The sequence below is a fragment of the Salmo salar genome, chromosome ssa06 (genome assembly GCF_905237065.1).
Source record: "Salmo salar chromosome ssa06, Ssal_v3.1, whole genome shotgun sequence".
In the NCBI taxonomy this organism is placed as follows: Eukaryota; Metazoa; Chordata; class Actinopteri; order Salmoniformes; family Salmonidae; genus Salmo; species Salmo salar.
Genome location: NC_059447.1, coordinates 24,181,911 through 24,205,000, shown reverse-complemented (window position 1 = coordinate 24,205,000; position 23,090 = coordinate 24,181,911). Strand labels below are relative to the sequence as shown.

Genomic DNA, 23,090 nt, shown 5'->3' with positions numbered 1-23,090 from the left:
TCCTGTATCCCTATACATATCTACCTACATATCTACCTGTACCACTCCTGTATCCCTATACATATCTACCTGTACCACTCCTGTATCCCTATACATATCTACCTACATATCTACCTGTACCACTCCTGTATCCCTGCACATTGTAAATATGGTATTAGTGGTACATTGGTCTAGTCACCTTACCCCTATACATATCTACCTACATATCTACCTGTACCACTCCTGTATCCCTATACATATCTACCTACATATCTACCTGTACCACTCCTGTATCCCTATACATATCTACCTACATATCTACCTGTACCACTCCAGTATCCCTATACATATCTACCTACATATCTACCTGTACCACTCCAGTATCCCTGCACATACTACCTACATATCTACCTGTACCACTCCAGTATCCCTATACATATCTACCTACATATCTACCTGTACCACTCCTGTATCCCTATACATATCTACCTACATATCTACCTGTACCACTCCTGTATCCCTATACATATCTACCTACATATCTACCTGTACCACTCCAGTATCCCTGCACATACTACCTACATATCTACCTGTACCACTCCTGTATCCCTATACATATCTACCAACATATCTACCTGTACCACTCCAGTATCCCTGCACATACTACCTACATATCTACCTGTACCACTCCTGTATCCCTATACATATCTACCAACATATCTACCTGTACCACTCCTGTATCCCTATACATATCTACCTACATATCTACCTGTACCACTCCAGTATCCCTGCACATACTACCTACATATCTACCTGTACCACTCCTGTATCCCTATACATATCTACCTACATATCTACCTGTACCACACCTGTATCCCTATGCATATCTACCTACATATCTACCTGTACCACTCCTGTATCCCTATACATATCTACCTACATATCTACCTGTACCACTCCTGTATCCCTATACATATCTACCTACATATCTACCTGTACCACTCCTGTATCCCTATACATATCTACCTACATATCTACCTGTACCACTCCAGTATCCCTGCACATACTACCTACATATCTACCTGTACCACTCCTGTATCCCTATACATATCTACCTACATATCTACCTGTACCACTCCTGTATCCCTATACATATCTACCTACATATCTACCTGTACCACTCCAGTATCCCTGCACATATCTACCTACATATCTACCTGTACCACTCCAGTATCCCTGCACATACTACCTACATATCTACCTGTACCACTCCTGTATCCCTATACATATCTACCTACATATCTACCTGTACCACTCCAGTATCCCTGCACATATCTACCTACCTATCTACCTGTACCACTCCTGTATCCCTATACATATCTACCTACATATCTACCTGTACCACTCCTGTATCCCTATACATATCTACCTGTACCACTCCTGTATCCCTATACATATCTACCTACATATCTACCTGTACCACTCCTTTATCCCTGCACATTGTAAATATGGTATTAGTGGTACATTGGTCTAGTCACCTTACCCCTATACATATCTACCTGTACCACTCCTGTATCCCTATACATATCTACCTACCTATCTACCTGTACCACTCCTGTATCCCTATACATATCTACCTACATATCTACCTGTACCACTCCTGTATCCCTATACATATCTACCTGTACCACTCCTGTATCCCTATACATATCTACCTACATATCTACCTTTACCACTCCTGTATCCCTGCACATTGTAGATATGGTATTAGTGGTACATTGGTCTAGTCACCTTACCCCTATACATATCTACCTACATATCTACCTGTACCACTCCTGTATCCCTATACATATCTACCTACATATCTACCTGTACCACTCCTGTATCCCTGCACATACTACCTACATATCTACCTGTACCACTCCTGTATCCCTATACATATCTACCTACATATCTACCTGTACCACTCCTGTATCCCTATACATATCTACCTACATATCTACCTGTACCACACCTGTATCCCTATGCATATCTACCTACATATCTACCTGTACCACTCCTGTATCCCTATACATATCTACCTACATATCTACCTGTACCACTCCTGTATCCCTATACATATCTACCTGTACCACTCCTGTATCCCTATACATATCTACCTACATATCTACCTGTACCACTCCTGTATCCCTGCACATTGTAAATATGGTATTAGTGGTACATTGGTCTAGTCACCTTACCCCTATACATATCTACCTACATATCTACCTGTACCACTCCTGTATCCCTATACATATCTACCTACATATCTACCTGTACCACTCCTGTATCCCTATACATATCTACCTACATATCTACCTGTACCACTCCAGTATCCCTATACATATCTACCTGTACCACTCCAGTATCCCTGCACATACTACCTACATATCTACCTGTACCACTCCTGTATCCCTATACATATCTACCTACATATCTACCTGTACCACTCCTGTATCCCTATACATATCTACCTACATATCTACCTGTACCACTCCTGTATCCCTATACATATCTACCTACATATCTACCTGTACCACTTCAGTATCCCTGCACATACTACCTACATATCTACCTGTACCACTCCTGTATCCCTATACATATCTACCAACATATCTACCTGTACCACTCCAGTATCCCTGCACATACTACCTACATATCTACCTCTACCACTCCTGTATCCCTATACATATCTACCAACATATCTACCTGTACCACTCCTGTATCCCTATACATATCTACCTACATATCTACCTGTACCACTCCAGTATCCCTGCACATACTACCTACATATCTACCTGTACCACTCCTGTATCCCTATACATATCTACCTACATATCTACCTGTACCACACCTGTATCCCTATGCATTCCTACCTACAGATCTACCTGTACCACTCCTGTATCCCTATACATATCTACCTACATATCTACCTGTACCACTCCTGTATCCCTATACATATCTACCTACATATCTACCTGTACCACTCCTGTATCCCTATACATATCTACCTACATATCTACCTGTACCACTCCAGTATCCCTGCACATACTACCTACATATCTATCTGTACCACTCCTGTATCCCTATACATATCTACCTACATATCTACCTGTACCACTCCTGTATCCCTATACATATCTACCTACATATCTACCTGTACCACTCCAGTATCCCTGCACATATCTACCTACATATCTACCTGTACCACTCCAGTATCCCTGCACATACTACCTACATATCTACCTGTACCACTCCTGTATCCCTATACATATCTACCTACATATCTACCTGTACCACTCCAGTATCCCTGCACATATCTACCTACCTATCTACCTGTACCACTCCTGTATCCCTATACATATCTACCTACATATCTACCTGTACCACTCCTGTATCCCTATACATATCTACCTGTACCACTCCTGTATCCCTATACATATCTACCTACATATCTACCTGTACCACTCCTGTATCCCTGCACATTGTAAATATGGTATTAGTGGTACATTGGTCTAGTCACCTTACCCCTATACATATCTACCTGTACCACTCCTGTATCCCTATACATATCTACCTACATATCTACCTGTACCACTCCTGTATCCCTGCACATTGTAAATATGGTATTAGTGGTACATTGGTCTAGTCACCTTACCCCTATACATATCTACCTACATATCTACCTGTACCACTCCAGTATCCCTGCACATACTACCTACATATCTACCTGTACCACTCCAGTATCCCTGCACATACTACCTACATATCTACCTGTACCACTCCTGTATCCCTGCACATACTACCTACATATCTACCTGTACCACTCCTGTATCCCTGCACATTGTAAATATGGTATTAGTGGTACATTGGTCTAGTCACCTTACCCCTATACATATCTACCTACATATCTACCTGTACCACTCCTGTATCCCTGCACATTGTAAATATGGTATTGGAACTGACCCTAAACTGACCCTGTATATACAGTAGCTTACTTACTTGTTCATGTTCTTCTTATTTCTATTTTCTTGTGTGTTTTTGTTCTACTTTATTTTATAGTACTACTGATAATGATTACTGCGTTGTTGGAAAAGAGCTTGCAAGAAAGGTGTTTCACTGTACTTGTCCACGTGACTATAAAAAGTGAAACTTGAGTGCTGGTGATGCCACAAACAACCAACCATACAACTCCATTGTAACCTTGTCAACTGACAGTGAAGGGACAACAACGAGAGAGTAGATTAGGGATCACAACATGCAACAATGTACTCTGCAATGTACTGCACATACTACAGAAACATCATCCAGATACAGTATATGCACTTCAATTCCAGTAACAACTCTATATTTCAATACCGCATCCAATCTGCATTAGAAATAGATTGAACTCCGACAATTACCTATGACCCCAGGCTTTCTCTATCTCAATGAGAATGAGCAGGGATAATTTGGATTCTTATTAGAGTGAGTCATTCCACTCTATTAAACATCCCATCATGCAAATGTCTGTTGAAAACGTATGTGGTGAGGTGAGGTCACGGTCTGCGAGGCAGGTAGACGTGCTAACGCACAGAGAGGCTTTGACAACCAAATCAATTACATCTATTCTCATGCAGAACGTAAGCAAATCACACATGAATAAACTGGAGATTGGGGGAGTGGAGGTGAGAGAGTGTTGGAGTGTACAGGCTTGTCATGTCAAAGAGTTGTCTTATCAACGATTAGAACATGCAGCGTTGTGATTGGATTCATGTGAGCTCAATGTGCTATCAAATGGTGATTGTATATGTGTGTGTGTTTCTGCATGCCTCTGTGTGTGTGTGTGTGTGTGTGTGTGTGTGTGTGTGTGTGTGTGTGTGTGTGTGTGTGTGTGTGTGTGTGTGTGTGTGTGTGTGTGTGTGTGTGACCTACGCGATGATGTTGAAGCTGTGTTTGTTGGCCAGCTGCTCCTCCAGTAGCACCCTGAGGGAATGCTGGATGTGGAGAGAGAAGCCAGGGATCATCATAGACATGTCTACCACAATCACCACCCTACAGACAGACAGAGAGACAGAGAGAGACAGAGATCATCATAGACATGTCTACCACAATCACCACCCTACAGACAGACAGAGAGACAGAGAGAGAGAGAGAGACAAGAGAGAGAGAACCTCCTGCCCAATGTATGACCATATTAGAGACACATATTTCCCTCTAATTACACAGACCCACAAAGAATTTTAAAACAAACCCGATTTTGATAAACTCCCATATCTACTGGGTGAAATATCAGTGTGTCATCACAGCAGCAATAGTTGTGACCTGTTGCCACAAAAAAAGGTCAACCAGTGAAGAACAAACGCCATTGTAAATACAACCCATATCTATGCTTATTTATTTTCCCTTTTGTACTTTAACCATTTGTATATCGTTACAACACTGTATATATACATAATATGACATTTGTAATGTCTTTATTCTTTGGAACTTCTGTGAGTGTGATGTTTACTGTTCATTTTTATTGTTTATTTCACTTTTGTATATTATCTACCTCACTTGCTTTGGCAATGTTAACATATGTTTCCCATGCCAATAATGCCCTTTGAATTGAATTGAGAGAGAGAGCGAGAGAGAAAGAGGGACAGAGAGATTGGTGGACCTTTGAAACTGCTTTATTTGAGCCAGTTTGCTACAGCAGGAAAATAATCCTGAAGCAATAGTAAATGTGAATTATTATGTAGATTATAATTAACTGACATTTTGTGTAGGGGTTGATACATGTTTTGTTAGGGCAAATCCAGTCTGTCATTTTAAAGTGGACTTTAGAAGCATTTTTAAACTTCAAATACACTACAAGTTTGCATTTCCAGCTGTACAGGAACATTTCTCAGCAACAAATGAAGATCCTACATCTGTATACTGTGACAGAAAATAACTGCCCCTGACACAGGCTAGAGAGATAATGGACATCATTATAGCTGTGTATGAGAGGAGAGAAGCCCAGCGTCCTACAGTACCTCTGTTCACACACTGTCCCCCAGATCTGCCTGCTCCCACTGCTCAGCCACCGCACCCTCCTCTCCAACACAGCCACCGCAGACATCAGCTGCTTCTGTAAGGGACAAAGGGAGGGATGAGAGATAGGGATGTAAGAGAGAAAGACAGGATGGACAGGGGTTATGGGTGAGATAGATACAGACGAAAGGTGAGAGAAAATCATCACTATAACCACACTTACACTAGTGAGAAGATAACTGTTTTTATTGGTCAGGAAGAGAAGAAAGGTTTAGACTAAGACTAATAATCAAATCAAAAGACAGACAAGACATCATGTGCTTCTGACATCACATCCTGACTGGTGAACCCACCTGGTAGTGGTAGATTAAGGGCAAGTCCACATGAACGTTCTTCACCGTTCCATCATGCCACTCAAACTGCACCATGGCCTTCTGGGTAGGATCCAACATGGAAGGAGGAAGTCCAGGACAAATACATTCATAAACATAATTGTTTGTGACCAAAGGTTTTATATTTCACAGCTAGAAAGGTACAAGAGACTAGAGACATATCTAGCCTGGTGGAAACTGTCTGATCTGACATGCTGTTTCACTTGAAACGAAACGTGAGCGCAGTGATCAGTCTGTTTGACCAGGCTAAGACATATCAGCCACCTCCCATCCTCCCACTTGAGATAAAAGAAAGGAAAAAGGACAGAACAGTCGTAAATACAAAGCTTACTAACCAAGAGAGACCGACGCAATTACTCTAAATTATTTTCCTCCAAGTCCTCCCCTGCCCAGACAGAATGAAACATCACTAAACTAGGAAGAGTAATTGATAAAGTAGCATTGATTAACTGATATTAGTTCATTATGCCCAGTCTAATAAGCATTGGGTTCCACTCCTCTGCACCACCTAAAGAGGTTTGGTCAAGGACCACATTAAGATTGACTGGAACATCAAAAGACAGGGAGATAAGAGAGAAAAGGAAAGAGAAAGAAAGAAAGGGATAGAGGGATTGACAGAGTGGTACATCCTGTACTGTGACCTGGCCATAAAAAGAAGAGCCAGAAGAAAATGAGAGAAAGCAGTGTGTGTGCAGAAGATAAAAATAGCCAGTCAGTGATACCTCATGAACCATCGACTGTCGGGCCATTACAAGAAAATGAGAAAAGAAAACAGTCTAGAAGGAGAAATAAGAAAGAAGAGACAGACAGTAGTACCTCATGGACTGTTGAGCTGACAGTCTTGTTCAGGATAGGAACAAACCCCTCCAGTAGAGAATAGGCATTGGGAGACAGAACCTGGTACAGCCCCAGTCTCTTAGCTACAGGTAGAGAGAGGATTAGATAATACATCCAACATCAGAGTTTAGGACAGAGGCTTCATTCAGTTTCAATCTGAATCTATTATTGTCATGGCCAATGGCTTTTGGAATCAATACTTGGTTGCCACAGTTACTTTTAGAGTAGGATGAAGTTGACTTTAACACGGATCTATGGTCAGTTTTGCATTGTTCCTTTTTAATGGTTAAGGTTAGGATAAAAGTGGGTAAGCTGATTCTAGATCTGTGCCTATGTGTAACTTCTACCTAGAGCACTTACCTTTCAGTCCATGGTTCCTCAGCCAATCAGCCGAGGAGCTGGGCTGGACACCTGGGGGCTTGATGCTCAGGGGGGCATTGTGATTGGGTGGTCTGGGGAGCGAGGGAGAGAGTGAAAAGCTGTCCAACTCTGTGGAAATCTGGGGGAGTACAGTAAGAGGAAAGATTCACTAAAAGGTTTATGTTAGATGTTCAAAAAAGATGCTGTACACAGACACCAGCACTGACACACACACACAGAGTCCATTCACCTGTTGTCCCACCACAGTGACAGACATGTCCCTCAGCCGTCCCTGACGCAGGGCCTCAGTGTGTCCCAGCAGCTCTCTGGCTGCTTTGATCTCTGTCCACAGCAGCTCCACATCTGTACTGCTGTCCACTACACCCTGATACACACACAGACACACACCACACACACACAAACAGCAGGGAAAGTTATTTTTTGAGCACAACACACTAAAACACAAACCCAAATAGCACAGTCAGGACAGACAGGTTACCAGGGAAGCTGAGAAGATGTGGTGGCGTCCCCGTGTAACTTCAGCTAGTCTCTTTACAGTTGCCTGTTTGAGGCAGAGACACAGTGAATCATTGACCAAACTTTTCACAGGTTAGAAAGTTGAGTAAATCTGTCCCTCTATTAATAAAAACACATGATTGTTGGTGACCTGAAGGTCCAGCAGTTTGACTCACAATGGTCAGATGGCTAACGCTACAGTAGGACACCACATGGATCAACAACGCCCTTCCCAAAATGCTTTGTCCTACGTAATCAAAGAGGGCATCTGAGGTCTGGTCAGGGCTAGAGAGAGGAAAGGAGAGAAGTTAGAGGAGGAGGTACTATCATCAAACACAGGGGACTTGTTACTTGTCATGTGTAAGAATAACTTTCTGATCCGTCTCTTTATAATGACATCGTCATAACCCCACTCTCTGATTGGTCTCTTCAAAATGACATCATCATAACCCTCCTCTCTGATTGGTACCTTCACAATGACATCATAACCCTGCTCTCTGATTGGTCATCATAACCCTGCCCTCTGATTTGTCCCTTAAAAATGACATGATAATAATAATGACATTGTCATACACCTGCTCTCTGATTGGTCATCCTAGCCCTGCTCTCTAATTAGTTCATTCATAATACATAATACCCAATGTGTAGATGGTGTACAATCCAATGTAGTTATTGCTGTACTTTCATTATCAGTTCCACTACATCACTGTCCTGTTGAAGTTGATTCACCTGGAGCCCAGGACGATGACCAGGGAGTCAAGCTGAGTGCAGCCCAGGCCAAGGCCTCTCTTCAGGGCCTGGAGGAGGTTACATCCCCCCCTGGCTCCCAGCTCATCCACCCAGCCACAAGCCTCCTGCAGTCTGGAGATAGAACAGGCCACAGAGACACAATCTACTGTAGAAGGCAGGCTAAACAGATCCACTGACAACGAGTCAGCCTATAGAAACTAGCACTTTAGGTCTAGTTCAAGTTCATGTTCAATTACACCCACACAGCAGTCAATACAAACTGAAATCCATGAGCACACAAATGGTATAGCTCTATCTAAAACATATTGATAAATGGATAAAAGGATGAAAAGACATACATTTGAAGTCAGAAGTTTACATACACTTAGGTTGGAGTCATTAAAACTCATTTTTCAACCACTCCACAAATTTCTTGTTAACAAAGTAAATTTTTGGCAAGTCGGTTAGGACATATACTTTGTGCATGACACAAGTCATTTTTCCAACAATTGTTTACAGACAGATTATTTCACTTATAATTCACTGTATCACAATTCCAGTGGGTCAGAAGTTTACCTACACTAAGTTGACTGTGCCTTTAAACAGCTTGGAAAATTACAGAAAATGATGCCATGGCTTTAGAAGCTTCTGACAGGCTAATTGACATCATTTGAGTCAATTGGAGGTGTACCTGTGGATGTATTTCAAGGCCTACCTTCAAACTCAGTGCCTCTTTGCTTGACATCATTGGAAAATCAAAAGAAATCAACCAAGACTTCAGAAACAAAATTGTAGACCTCCACAAGTCTGGTTCATCCTTGGGAGCAATTTCCAAACGCATGAAGGTACCACGTTCATCTGTACAAACAATAGGACGCAAGTATAAATAACATGGGACCACGCAGCCGTCATACCGCTCAGGAAGGAGATGCGTTCTGTCTCATAGAGATAAACGTACTTTGTGTGTGAAAAGTGCAAATCAATCCCAGAACAACAGCAAAGGACCTTGTGAAGTTGCTGGAGGAAACAGGTACAAAAGTATCTATATCCACAGTAAAACGAGTCCTTTATCGACATAACCTGCAAGGCCGCTCAGCAAGGAAGAAGCCACTGCTCCAAAACCTCCATAAAAAAGCCAGACTATGGTTTGCAACTGCACATGGGGACAAAGATTGTACTTTTTTGAGAAATGTCCTCTGGTGTGATGAAACAAAAATAGAACTGTTTGGCCATAATGACCATCTTTTTATGTTTGGAGGAAAAAGGGGAAGGCTTGCAAGCGAAGAACACCATCCCAAACGTGAAGCATGGGGGTGGCAGCATCATGTTGTGGGGGTGCTTTGCTGCAGGAGAGACTGGTGCACTTCACAAAATAGATGGCATCATGAGGCTGGAAAATTATGTGGATATATTGAAGCAACATCTCAAGACATCAGTCAGGAAGTTTAAGCTTGGTCACAAATGGGTCTTCCAAATGAACAATGACCCCAAGCATACTTCCAAAGTTGTGGCAAAATGGCTTAAGGACAACAAAGTCAAGGTATTGGAGTGGCCATCGCAAAGCCCTGACCTCAATCCTATAGAAAATTTGTGGGCAGAACTGAAAAAGTGTGTGCGAGCAAGGAGGCCTGCAACCTGACTCAGTTACACCACACCAGCTAGCAATGCTACCAAATACTAATTTAATGTATGTACATTTCTGACCCACTGGGAATGTGATGAAAGAAATAAAAGCTGAAATAAATCACTCTCTCTACTATTATTTTGACATTTCACATTCTTAAAATAAAGTGGTGATCCTAACTGACCTAAGACAGGGAATATTTACTATGATTAAATGTCAGGAATTGTGAAAAACTGAGTTTAAATGTATTCTGCTAAGGTGTATGTAAACTTCCGACTTCAACTGTATCTACTTACAACAATAAGAACAAAAACAAACTAGCATTAAGTGTGTATACGGACGTTTCACACAGAACATACTAACCCAACACTGTAGCTCTATTACCTCCTACAGTACTAGATCAACTGTATGTTGTGCTATTTCATTGAGGAAACATGAGTGTATTACTCTACCTGAAAATATGGGCGTCCCCCAAACTATACACAGTTTATGTTTTCACAAACCAGTGTAGGAATGGACTGGTTTTTTAAAGCACAGATACACTTAACTGTAGGAATGAGTGATGATCTATGAGGGTATTAAAAGATGGAACGCTTAACATTTATTTACACTAATAGATACTAAAGTGTTCATTATGAAAACACATTCTGTTTGTATTCTTTGGCATTAGTGTTGAATACAGCCAGTCAGTCACCACAGAACAGTGCACAGTAGCTCTCACTGTCCCTCACTCTTCCTTGTGTGTGTGTGTGTGTGTGTGTGTGTGTGTGTGTGTGTGTGTGTGTGTGTGTGTGTGTGTGTGTGTGTGTGTGTGTGTATGTATGTGTGTCTTCCTCTACTAACACAGGCACAAACTGTTCTCGCATGTACACACGCATTCCCAAATGACTCATCTAAAATAACACAAGAGGCATAAGAAGCATATTAAAATAGACATTATAACCTAATGAAAATAAACGCAGGAGCGAGCTGAAATAAACAGTGGGCGCTGTGCTGGGTTAGGTCCGTGAGACTGCAGGGACACACACATACAAAGGCCGTGAGACAGTCCAGCAGGCCTCTCCCCTCCAGCTCCATGCTGTTACATCAACATCCAGAGTCCTCTGGTATTATCATGGAACTTGAGCTAAAGTGACTGGGAAGCTTTTTAAGGATACTATAGCAACATCTGAAAAAGAATAGTATTTTATCCCACCAAAACGCTATAATATCCTCTCAATGGTGAACAACTGGAATTCTAGAGTGGACTATTTTGTGGTTAAAAATAATATGCCTGTCATCCCTCTGGGTCAAAGGTGGATTCTGTAGTTTCCTTTCTGGTTAAAGAAAACTACTTGGCAGGCTGACGGGGTACCTAAATGCATAGCCACGGGAAGTAGTTTGGGGGAGGGGCTGGAAAAAAGTTTTGCCCATGCTGCTGTCACGTCCTGACCCCTGTAAGAGGTCATTTGCCATAGTAGAGTGGTCAGGGCGTGACAGGTGGTTGTGTTGGGTGGTTTTGGGTTTTCTGTTTGTAGGTGGGGTTTTTCTAGTATTCTATTTCTATGTTTTGTTTTCCAGGTTTGGCCGGGTATGGTTTCCAATCAGAGGCAGGTGTCTTTCGTTGTCTCTGATTGGAAGCCATACTTAGGCAGCCTGTTTTCCTTTGGGGTTTGTGGGTAGTTGTTTTCCGTTTTGTCGATGTACCTGACGGAACTGTTGGCTGTCGGGTTTGTTAATTTGTTTAAGTGTCATCCTAAATAAAGGAAATGTGAGCACTTTACACGCTGCGCCTTGGTCCCCTTTCGACGATGTGTGACAGCTGCAGACTGATATATCGGTCCGCTAATACAGGACTTTTAAAGGCCCAGGGCAGTACTTTTCAGATTTTTCTAAATTATAATTTTTAGAAGATATATTCTTTCAACAACAACAAAAAATAATCCCGATTTTTCAGGGGGTTCTGCAGCACCCTCAGCACCCTACTTCGCGCAGCTACGCCAAAATGGTGTGTGTATGTGTGTGTTTGAGCATGGATTATTTCAGCATTTAGTCTGATGGCCACAGGGGGCAAAAAGGTTATGGGATACACCTTTAAAGCACAATGTTATGACCTCGATGACCTCTCTTAGGACTTCTCACCTGAAGGTGTTGACGTCTCTGGGGCCGTCCCAAAGGCTGCTGGTCTCAGTACCACAGGACATCAGGTACAGCTGACGCTTACAGCTGAGCTGCTCTTCTATCAGAGACTGACACACCCACACACACACAAACATACACACATAAACACACACACATTCAATGCTTTCTGAGAGACAAAGCCCATAGTAAATGAAGTAAATGATGAGGTGAAACTAGAGGTTTAAATGTCTATCTAGCTCACCAGTAAATGAGAGGTGAAACCAGGGGTTTAAATATCTATTTATCTTACCAGTAAACGATGAGGTGAAACCAATGATATATACAAACTCTGGATTGCTGATGCAATATATTGGCCATTGAGAGGCTTTGAAGCCACTGGTCGGCCATATTAGCACTCCTTTGTAGGAGCAGTCCTCCATAGGAATGAAGGGAATTCAACAGTATTTCAATGAAATGTTTCAAGGACAAAATTACTTGTATTTAAGAATGTTTTTGTTGTAGTGAGGACACTAATATTAGTATTCTCTAAAGAAATACTTTAAGGTCATTTTTTTAATATAATTTTTCATTTGTATGTTTAGCTCACATAATATAATTTCAAAGTATGCATTAAAGTGTCTGTAATAGAATAAACATGTCAAAAACGAATCTAGACATGAATAAATGCATTTTTATAGCTTCCAAAATCTTTTTTACACGGGAGGAGGAGTACCAAGATGGCTGCATGGTAGCTTTATTACACCGCCCCCTGTCAGTCATCCAGGGTTTATAAACATCACTGGGCGAAACCAGGGGTCTAAATGTATATTTATCTCACCAGTAAATGATGAGGTGAAACCAGTGGTTTAAACGTCTATCTATCTTACCAGGAGGTTCCTCTGTAGATCTGGCAGTCTGAACTTGGTGCAGTTAACATCTGAGGTGTCAACTATGACCCCTACTCTGGACCCCTTCACCAGCCCAAACACCTGCCACACACACAGGGGAATGGCACAGTTATACTGTCACTCTGGACACTTTAGGTTGTATAGCAATAGTTATATACTGTATATGATGATGATGAAGATCTACTATACCATACCTTCCTACTTCCTTGGTTCAGCCATCTTATTCTGCCATGGTACAGCTCAATGGCCCTGTAGAGTCCAAACAACACGTTCATTATCACAAACAGTGGCAGTCACGGTTGCAGCTGTGTGTGTGTGGGTGACAGCACTTGTTTTGTGTGTGCGTGTGCTTGCATGCCTGCGTGGGTGGGTGCATGCCAGTGTGTGTATGTGTGCCTGTGTGTGCGTGGCACCACATGCCAGTGTGTGTGTGTGTGTGTGTGTGTGTGTGTGTAAGAGAGGAGTACTCACTGGTACAGCTGGAAGTCAAAGTGAATGAGTGCTGCAGCAGTGATCTCCAGCTGTCTGCTGAGGCCTCCATCCTCCCCAGCACTGCCACCAACACAGAGAGGTCAGAGCAGAGGACAAGGGCAACTGCTATCAGCTCATAGTTCATACGTGGCCGTTCAGGCAGCCTTGCTCAGGCAATAACTGCCCAGATGGGATAATTTGGATGGAGGTGCATAGGGCATTTGTAATATGGAACGAGCTAGACGTGCTAGGGACCTGGGCACGTATTAACAAAGCGTCTCAGTGTAAAAGATCTGGTATCAGGTCCCTGCTCTTTTTCATTATGATTTAAGTCAAAACTGATCCTAGATCAGCAGTTCTACCCTGATACTCTTTGTGAATATGGGCCCAGATTTGTAAAGCTGGCCTCTGTCACACACACTTACCTGATCTTGGTGGTCCCGTGTGAGAGGAGTGTTGAGAGGGAGAGGCCGGAGCTGTAGAGACTGTGGGTCAGGAGCCAATCAGAGGAGCTCTTCCACTCCGCAGCCTGACCCTGTGACCTCTGGGTTACAGAGAGGAGCACAGACAGTAAGGTAGAGGACAGATACACTCTGAGGCTCACAACTACAGATAGGAGCCCAGAAAGTAAGGTAGAGTACAGATATACTCTGAGGCTCAGAGTGTATCTGGTTGGCCTATAGCACAGACAGCCTTACAGACAGACAGGGGCAATAAGGACTAAAACACAGACAGCATTACAGACAGACAGGGGCAATACGGACTAAAACACAGACAGCATTACAGACAGACAGGGGCAATATGGACTAAAACACAGACAGCATTACAGACAGACAGGGGCAATAAGGACTAAAACACAGACAGCATTACAGACAGACAGGGACAATATGGACTAAAACACAGACAGCATTACAGACAGACAGGGGCAATACGGACTAAAACACAGACAGCATTACAGACAGACAGGGGCAATACGGACTAAAACACAGACAGCATTACAGACAGACAGGGGCAATACGGACTAAAACACAGACAGCATTACAGACAGACAGGGGCAATACGGACTAAAACACAGACAGCATTACAGACAGACAGGGGCAATACGGACTAAAACACAGACAGCATTACAGACAGACAGGGACAATACGGACTAAAACACAGACAGCATTACAGACAGACAGGGACAATACGGACTAAAACACAGACAGCATTACAGACAGACAGGGGCAATACGGACTAAAACACAGACAGCGTTACAGACAGACAGGGGCAATACGGACTAAAACACAGACAGCGTTACAGACAGACAGGGACAATACGGACTAAAAACACAGACAGCATTACAGACAGACAGGGGCAATACGGACTAAAACACAGACAGCATTACAGACAGACAGGGGCAATACGGACTAAAACACAGACAGCATTACAGACAGACAGGGGCAATACGGACTAAAACACAGACAGCATTACAGACAGACAGGGGCAATACGGAATAAAACACAGACAGCATTACAGACAGACAGGGGCAATACGGACTAAAACACAGACAGCATTACAGACAGACAGGGACAATACGGACTAAAACACAGACAGCATTACAGACAGACAGGGGCAATACGGACTAAAACACAGACAGCATTACAGACAGACAGGGACAATACGGACTAAAACACAGACAGCATTACAGACAGACAGGGGCAATACGGAATAAAACACAGACAGCATTACAGACAGACAGGGGCAATACGGACTAAAACACAGACAGCATTACAGACAGACAGGGACAATACGGACTAAAACACAGACAGCATTACAGACAGACAGGGGCAATACGGACTAAAACACAGACAGCATTACAGACAGACAGGGACAATACGGACTAAAACACAGACAGCATTACAGACAGACAGGGGCAATACGGACTAAAACACAGACAGCATTACAGACAGACAGGGGCAATACGGACTAAAACACAGACAGCATTACAGACAGACAGGGGCAATACGGACTAAAACACAGACAGCATTACAGACAGACAGGGGCAATACGGAATAAAACACAGACAGCATTACAGACAGACAGGGACAATACGGACTAAAACACAGACAGCATTACAGACAGACAGGGACAATACGGACTAAAACACAGACAGCATTACAGACAGACAGGGGCAATACGGAATAAAACACAGACAGCATTACAGACAGACAGGGACAATACGGACTAAAACACAGACAGCATTACAGACAGACAGGGGCAATACGGACTAAAACACAGACAGCATTACAGACAGACAGGGGCAATACGGACTAAAACACAGACAGCATTACAGACAGACAGGGACAATACGGACTAAAACACAGACAGCATTACAGACAGACAGGGGCAATACGGACTAAAACACAGACAGCATTACAGACAGACAGGGGCAATACGGACTAAAACACAGACAGCATTACAGACAGACAGGGGCAATACGGACTAAAACACAGACAGCATTACAGACAGACAGGGACAATACGGACTAAAACACAGACAGCATTACAGACAGACAGGGGCAATACGGACTAAAACACAGACAGCATTACAGACAGACAGGGGCAATACGGACTAAAACACAGACAGCATTACAGACAGACAGGGGCAATACGGAATAAAACACAGACAGCATTACAGACAGACAGGGGCAATACGGACTAAAACACAGACAGCATTACAGACAGACAGGGACAATACGGACTAAAACACAGACAGCATTACAGACAGACAGGGGCAATACGGACTAAAACACAGACAGCATTACAGACAGACAGGGACAATACGGACTAAAACACAGACAGCATTACAGACAGACAGGGGCAATACGGACTAAAACACAGACAGCATTACAGACAGACAGGGGCAATACGGACTAAAACACAGACAGCATTACAGACAGACAGGGACAATACGGACTAAAACACAGACAGCATTACAGACAGACAGGGGCAATACGGACTAAAACACAGACAGCATTACAGACAGACAGGGGCAATACGGACTAAAACACAGACAGCATTACAGACAGACAGGGGCAATACGGACTAAAACACAGACAGCATTACAGACAGACAGGGGCAATACGGACTAAAACACAGACAGCGTTACAGACAGACAGGGGCAATACGGACTAAAACACAGACAGCATTACAGACAGACAGGGGCAATACGGACTAAAACACAGACAGCGTTACAGACAGACAGGGGCAATACGGACTAAAACACAGACAGCATTACAGACAGACAGGGGCAATACGGACTAAAACACAGACAGCGTTACAGACAGACAGGGGCAATACGGACTAAAACACAGACAGCATTACAGACAGACAGGGGCAATACGGAATAAAACACAGACAGCGTTACAGACAGACAGGGGCAATACGGACTAAAACACAGACAGCGTTACAGACAGACAGGGGCAATACGGACTAAAACACAGACAGCATTACAGACAGACAGGGGCAATACGGAATAAAACACAGACAGCGTTACAGACAGACAGGGGCAATACGGACTAAAACACAGACAGCATTACAGACAGACAGGGGCAATATGGACTAAAACACAGACAGCATTACAGACAGACAGGGGCAATACGGACTAAAACACAGACAGCATTACAGACAGACAGGGGCAATACGGAATAAAACACAGACAGCATTACAGACAGACAGGGACAATACGGACTAAAACACAGACAGCATTACAGACAGACAGGGGCAATACGGACTAAAACACAGACAGCATTACAGACAGACAGGGGCAATACGGACTAAAACACAGACAGCATTACAGACAGACAGGGGCAATACGGACTAAAACACAGACAGCATTACAGACAGACAGGGGCAATACGGACTAAAACACAGACAGCATTACAGACAGACAGGGGCAATACGGACTAAAACACAGACAGCATTACAGACAGACAGGGGCAATAAGGACTAAAACACAGACAGCGTTACAGACAGACAGGGACAATACGGACTAAAACACAGACAGCGTCGACACAGGCAGTAATAACGTGGAGAAAGAACTAGAAAGACACAAACAAGATTTACCCCATTACCCTGTGGATTCAGCATCTGAATGACTATACATTAGACACAAACTACAAATCAGTTCAATTAAATGCTTTCAAGGGAAGACTAAACACTATTTATCCAGGTTAGTCTCATGGAGATAAAATGTATTTTTCAAGAGAGAACTTGACCAGCTCACCAGTAAGTCCTGTGTTTGGTTGACATTGGTGACCAGTAGGCCATCGTCTCTGTGAGGGGCAGACAGAGACACATCTTCCCAGGGAGGGCAGTCATCTCTGAGGGAAGTACTGGCCGCTTCCATCACACCTGTTCACCAATGAACACCCAATAAAACCCAATAAAAACACACTATAAAACACACTGGATCTCCAACCTTCATTCAGAATGGCAATATTGTGCATCATGCAACCCTTGGTAACAGTGTGCAACCCGCTGCAACACCTTTGGAGTGTGCAACATCCTCATAGGCCGGTGGCTTATTAACATGGATAAATTGGCCATCACCTCTGATCTAATGACAGACAACACAATATGACACTCTTGACTTCTTCTAAAAGAGTTCCTCAAAGGCATCTGTAAGACCTGCCAAAGTACAGTAACTAACATCCTCTTTGCACACCCAGGCTGCATCACTTCCGGCCGTGATTGGGAGTCCCATAGGGCAGCGCACAATTTGCCCAACGTTGTCCGTTTTTAGCCCATCATTGTAAATAATAATTTGTTCTTAACTGACTTGCCTAGTTAAATTGAGGTAAAGAAAACACCCTTATGAAAGGACAGAAGGCAGCAGCTCCCTGTAGTGTGGCCGTAGCAGAACAGATGGAGACATCCAGTGTAGTTAGAAGAGTTTGTAGTGAGACACAGTTCAGACAGAAGCAGTAACCCTGTGAGCTCTGTGGCCACTGGGGAATAACAAAACAGCAGCACAGCACTGTCACAGACTGACTGGGGCTTCAGTGTAATCAATACCCATTGATTCTGTTCATGAAGGATCTTAGCCATGCAGCCATCTGTCAGACACCTGTCCACCAGAGGAGGTGGCAGGAGCTATAAAAGGGCTCATTGTAATGACTGGAATGGAACTAATGGACTGGAAGAAAAAATATGGTTTCCATGTGTTCGATACTGTTCCATGAATTCAATTCCTGCTATTACAATGAGCCCATCCTCCTATAGCTCAGCCAACCAGCCTCCTCTGCGGTGCACAGACTTCCCAGGGGAGGATAAGAAGGGAGGGAAGGTAGTGCCTTCAGACTTCCCAGGAGAGGATAAGAAGGGAGGGAAGGTAGTGCCTTCAGACTTCCCAGGAGAGGATAAGAAGGGAGGGAAGGTAGTGCCTTCAGACTTCCCAGGAGAGGATAAGAAGGGAGGGAAGGTAGTGCCTTCAGACTTCCCAGGGGAGGATAAGAAGGGAGGGAAGGTAGTGCCTTCAGATTTCCCAGGAGAGGATAAGAAGGGAGGGAAGGTAGTGCCTTCAGACTTCCCAGGAGAGGATAAGAAGGGAGGGAAGGTAGTGCCTTCAGACTTCCCAGGAGAGGATAAGAAGGTAGTGCCTTCAGATTTCTATCACCTGAAGCATGCGCACAACATACAAATACATGCACTAATACATGCATACCTGCCAATAGTGCTAAGCGATTAACCATTTTTTTAAAAGTTTTTTAAACAACTAATTGACTGACATAGGTTAAATTATTTGAATTCCATTTTGTTCTTTTTTTTCTGTGAGCTCAATGAGTTTTTCCAGAGATAAATCAATTCCAGTCTGAACCGTGCGATGTAGTAGGGAGTAGTAGTTTCCAACAGGCCAATATTCTAAATAGTTTAACCCATAAAATGTGAATAATTAACTACAATGCCTTATTTACTTTGAAGAACTACTAAAATAGTGATTTAGTCAGACTGCATAGGCAGCAGCTCTATAGAGATGAGATGATGACTTGGAATGAAATTATAAAGTAATTAAATAAAACAAATGTAATATACAAAACAACTGAAATATTTGATTAAAGTTGAATAAATGATGGTTAATAATTGATAAGCAGTAATAGCCAGTCACTACCATCATGGAACTTTCATTAACTGTTTAATTCTGTGTTGTTACAGCATTCAACCCACATAATGCACAATGCATTTAATGTTGAAAAAAATTATCTAAACCAAAATCAAAACAGTGATTATTTTTTAATAATCGAACCGAAACAGAACTGACCTCAAAAAACACAAATCATAAAACACTAATCCCTGAGCAGTACTTGCCGATTTGTGCATGTGTTTACATGGTTATGCGCATGCTTCAGGTGATATAAATCTCAAGGAACTACCAGCGCTTTGAAAAATGTATATATACTGAACAAAAATATAAACGCAACATGTAAAGTGTTGGTCCCATGTTTCATGAGCTGAAATAAAAGATCACAAAAATTGTCCAAATGCACAAAAAGCTTATTTCTCTAAAATGTTGTGCATAAATTTGTTTACATCCCTGTTAGTGAGCAATTCTTCTTTGCCAAGATAATCCATCCACCTGACAGGTGTGGCCTATCAAGAAGCTGATTAAACAGCATGATCGTTACACAGGTGCACTTTGTGCTGGGGAAAATAAAAGGCAACTCTAACATGTGCAGTTTTGTCACACAACACAATGCCACAGATGTCTCAAGTTTTGAGGTCGCGTGCAATTGGCATGCTGACTGCAGGAATGTCCAACAGAGCTGTTGCCAGAGGATTTAATGTTCATTTCTCTACCATAAGCCAACTAGAGAATTTGGCAGTACGTCCAACCGGCCTCACAATCGCAGACCACGTGTAACCATGCCAGCCCAGGAACTCTACATCCGGCTTATTCACCTGCGGGCGGGATCGTCTGAGACCGGCTACCTGGACAGCTGATGAAACTGAGGAGTATTTCTGTCTGTAATAAAGCCCTTTTGTGGGGGAAAACAAATTATGATTGGCTGGGCCTGGCTCCCCAGTGGGTGGGCCTATGCCCTCACAAGCCCACCCATGGCTGCACCCTGCCCAGTCATGTGAAATCCATAGATTAGGGCTTAATGACTTTATTTCAATTGACTGATTTCCTTATATGAACTGTAACTCAGTAAATTCACTGAAATTGTTGCATATACAGTGCATTCGGAAAGTATTCAGACCCCTTGACTTTTTCCACATTTTGTTACGTTACAGCCTTATTCTAAAATGTATTAAATAAACATATTTCTTCATCAATCTACACACAATACCCCAGAATGACAAAGTGAAAACAGTTTTTTAGAAATGTTTGCAAATGTATTAAAAATAAAAAACAGAAATACCTTCTTTACATGGGGCGGCAGGTAGCTTTGTGGTTACCGAAAGGTTCCTGGATCGAGTCCCTGAGCTGACAAGGTTAAAATCTGTTGTTCTGCCCCTGAACAAGGCAGTTAACACACTGTTCCTAGGCCGTCATTGTAAATAAGAATTTGTTCTTAACTGACTTGCCTAGTTAAATAAAAATAAGTATTCAGACACTTTGCTATGAGACTTGAAATTGAACTCAGGTGCATCCTGTTTCCATTGATCATCCTTGAGATGTTTCTAGAACTTGATTGGAGTCCACCTGTGGTAAAGTCAATTGATTGGACATTATTTGGAAAGGCACAACCTGTCTATATAAGGACCCACAATTGACAGTGCATGTCAGAGCAAAAACCAAGCCATGAGGTCGAAGGAATTGTCTAGAGCTCTGAGACAGGATTGTGTCGAGGCACAGATCTGGGAAGGGTACCAAAACATGTCTGCAGCATTGAAGGTCCCCAAGAACACAGTGGCCTCCATCATTCTTAAATGGAAGAAGTTTGGAACCACCAAGACTCTTCCTAGAGCTGGTTGCCTGGCCAAACTGAGCAATCGGGGGAGAAGGTCCTTGGTCAGGGAGGTGACCAAGAACCTGATGGTCACTCTGAAAGAGCTCCAGAGTTCCTCTGTGGAGATGGGAGAACCTTCCAGAAGGACAACCATCACTGCAGCACTTCACCAATCAGGCATTTATGGTAGAGTGGCCCGACAGAAGCCACTCCTCAGTAAACAGCCTGCTTGGAGTTTGCCAAAAAATACATCGTTTTTGATTTGTAATTATTGGGTATTGTGTGTAGATTGATGAGGGGGAAAAAATATACATTTTAGAATAAGGCTGTAAGTAACAAAATGTGGAAAAAGTTAAGTCTGAATACTTCCAGAGTGCACTGTATTTTTGTGGGTGGGTATATTGTCTCACATTCCTACCGCCAAAAACGACCAACTGCCAAAGACAACCGGTAAAGTACTGTACGTTAAAATGTAACGTTATTAAACATTCGTGGCTTGTGGATGTGAGGAAACTTTGGTTTAAATTTCAAGGCAAATCATTATAATCCCAGGATGGCCCTTTTTTAACCACATTGGTTTAAGGCATCATATTCTTAGACTACTCCTTATTTCAAGAAAAATACTATAGGGTTTTGAAAACATGCGATTAAATTACATCATATCTGAATTAGATAGGATGCAGCAGAGTTTCAGAATCTTGTCATTTGTAAATTGATACAATTTCACCGGCGGGTTCTACCTTTGCGTGCAGGCTCGACCGGTGGACAATCAGAGCGTCTTCTTTCTCAAGACATTCTGAAGGCGCAAAACATGGATGTGTCCGACAGGTGCCTCGCGACAGTTTATGCAATCATCGCTTTTTTCTCAAAGCTTCTTAAATCGTATATAAAGTTGTATAGATATATTGAGGGTGCTTCGCTGAGAGTTTTCGTGTGGAAAGTAGAGGCTGAGACAGTCGTAACCTACCCTCCTCAATGTTTCTCATCTCCAAGGTGACCGACAATTGCGTGAGTGCGCATTTTTGAAAGAGAGCACATAAAGACTTAGAGGCAGGTAAAGGCATGGAACATAAAATACCTGTAACTGTATTGACAGGAAAATGTTATATAGATTTAACATCTGAATCAAAAACGTTAATATTTGACCTGTAGGGTAGGCCTAGGCAGGCCAAATAACACTGTTCTCAGTCTGGTCTCATAGACTA

General features: G+C 42.7%; 1 protein-coding gene across 1 annotated transcript in view; it reads right to left on the bottom strand.

Annotated features, from left to right (window-relative positions):
- The window catches only part of vwa3a (von Willebrand factor A domain containing 3A), a 38,387-nt gene extending 15,297 nt beyond the window's left edge, over positions 1–23,090 (bottom strand). Inside the window, exons 1-16 of the mRNA XM_045720018.1 lie at positions 22,626–23,090; positions 18,219–18,346; positions 14,378–14,496; positions 13,953–14,033; positions 13,676–13,730; positions 13,461–13,562; positions 12,595–12,701; positions 8,850–8,981; positions 8,297–8,405; positions 8,104–8,166; positions 7,855–7,989; positions 7,605–7,743; positions 7,224–7,327; positions 6,369–6,449; positions 6,018–6,112; positions 4,933–5,052 (exon numbers count right to left, since the gene is read on the bottom strand). Of these exons, the coding sequence (XP_045575974.1) occupies positions 4,933–5,052; positions 6,018–6,112; positions 6,369–6,449; positions 7,224–7,327; positions 7,605–7,743; positions 7,855–7,989; positions 8,104–8,166; positions 8,297–8,405; positions 8,850–8,981; positions 12,595–12,701; positions 13,461–13,562; positions 13,676–13,730; positions 13,953–14,033; positions 14,378–14,496; positions 18,219–18,341 (1,565 nt within the window). The 5' untranslated portion in view covers positions 18,342–18,346; positions 22,626–23,090. The remainder of the gene's footprint in view (positions 1–4,932; positions 5,053–6,017; positions 6,113–6,368; positions 6,450–7,223; positions 7,328–7,604; positions 7,744–7,854; positions 7,990–8,103; positions 8,167–8,296; positions 8,406–8,849; positions 8,982–12,594; positions 12,702–13,460; positions 13,563–13,675; positions 13,731–13,952; positions 14,034–14,377; positions 14,497–18,218; positions 18,347–22,625) is intronic.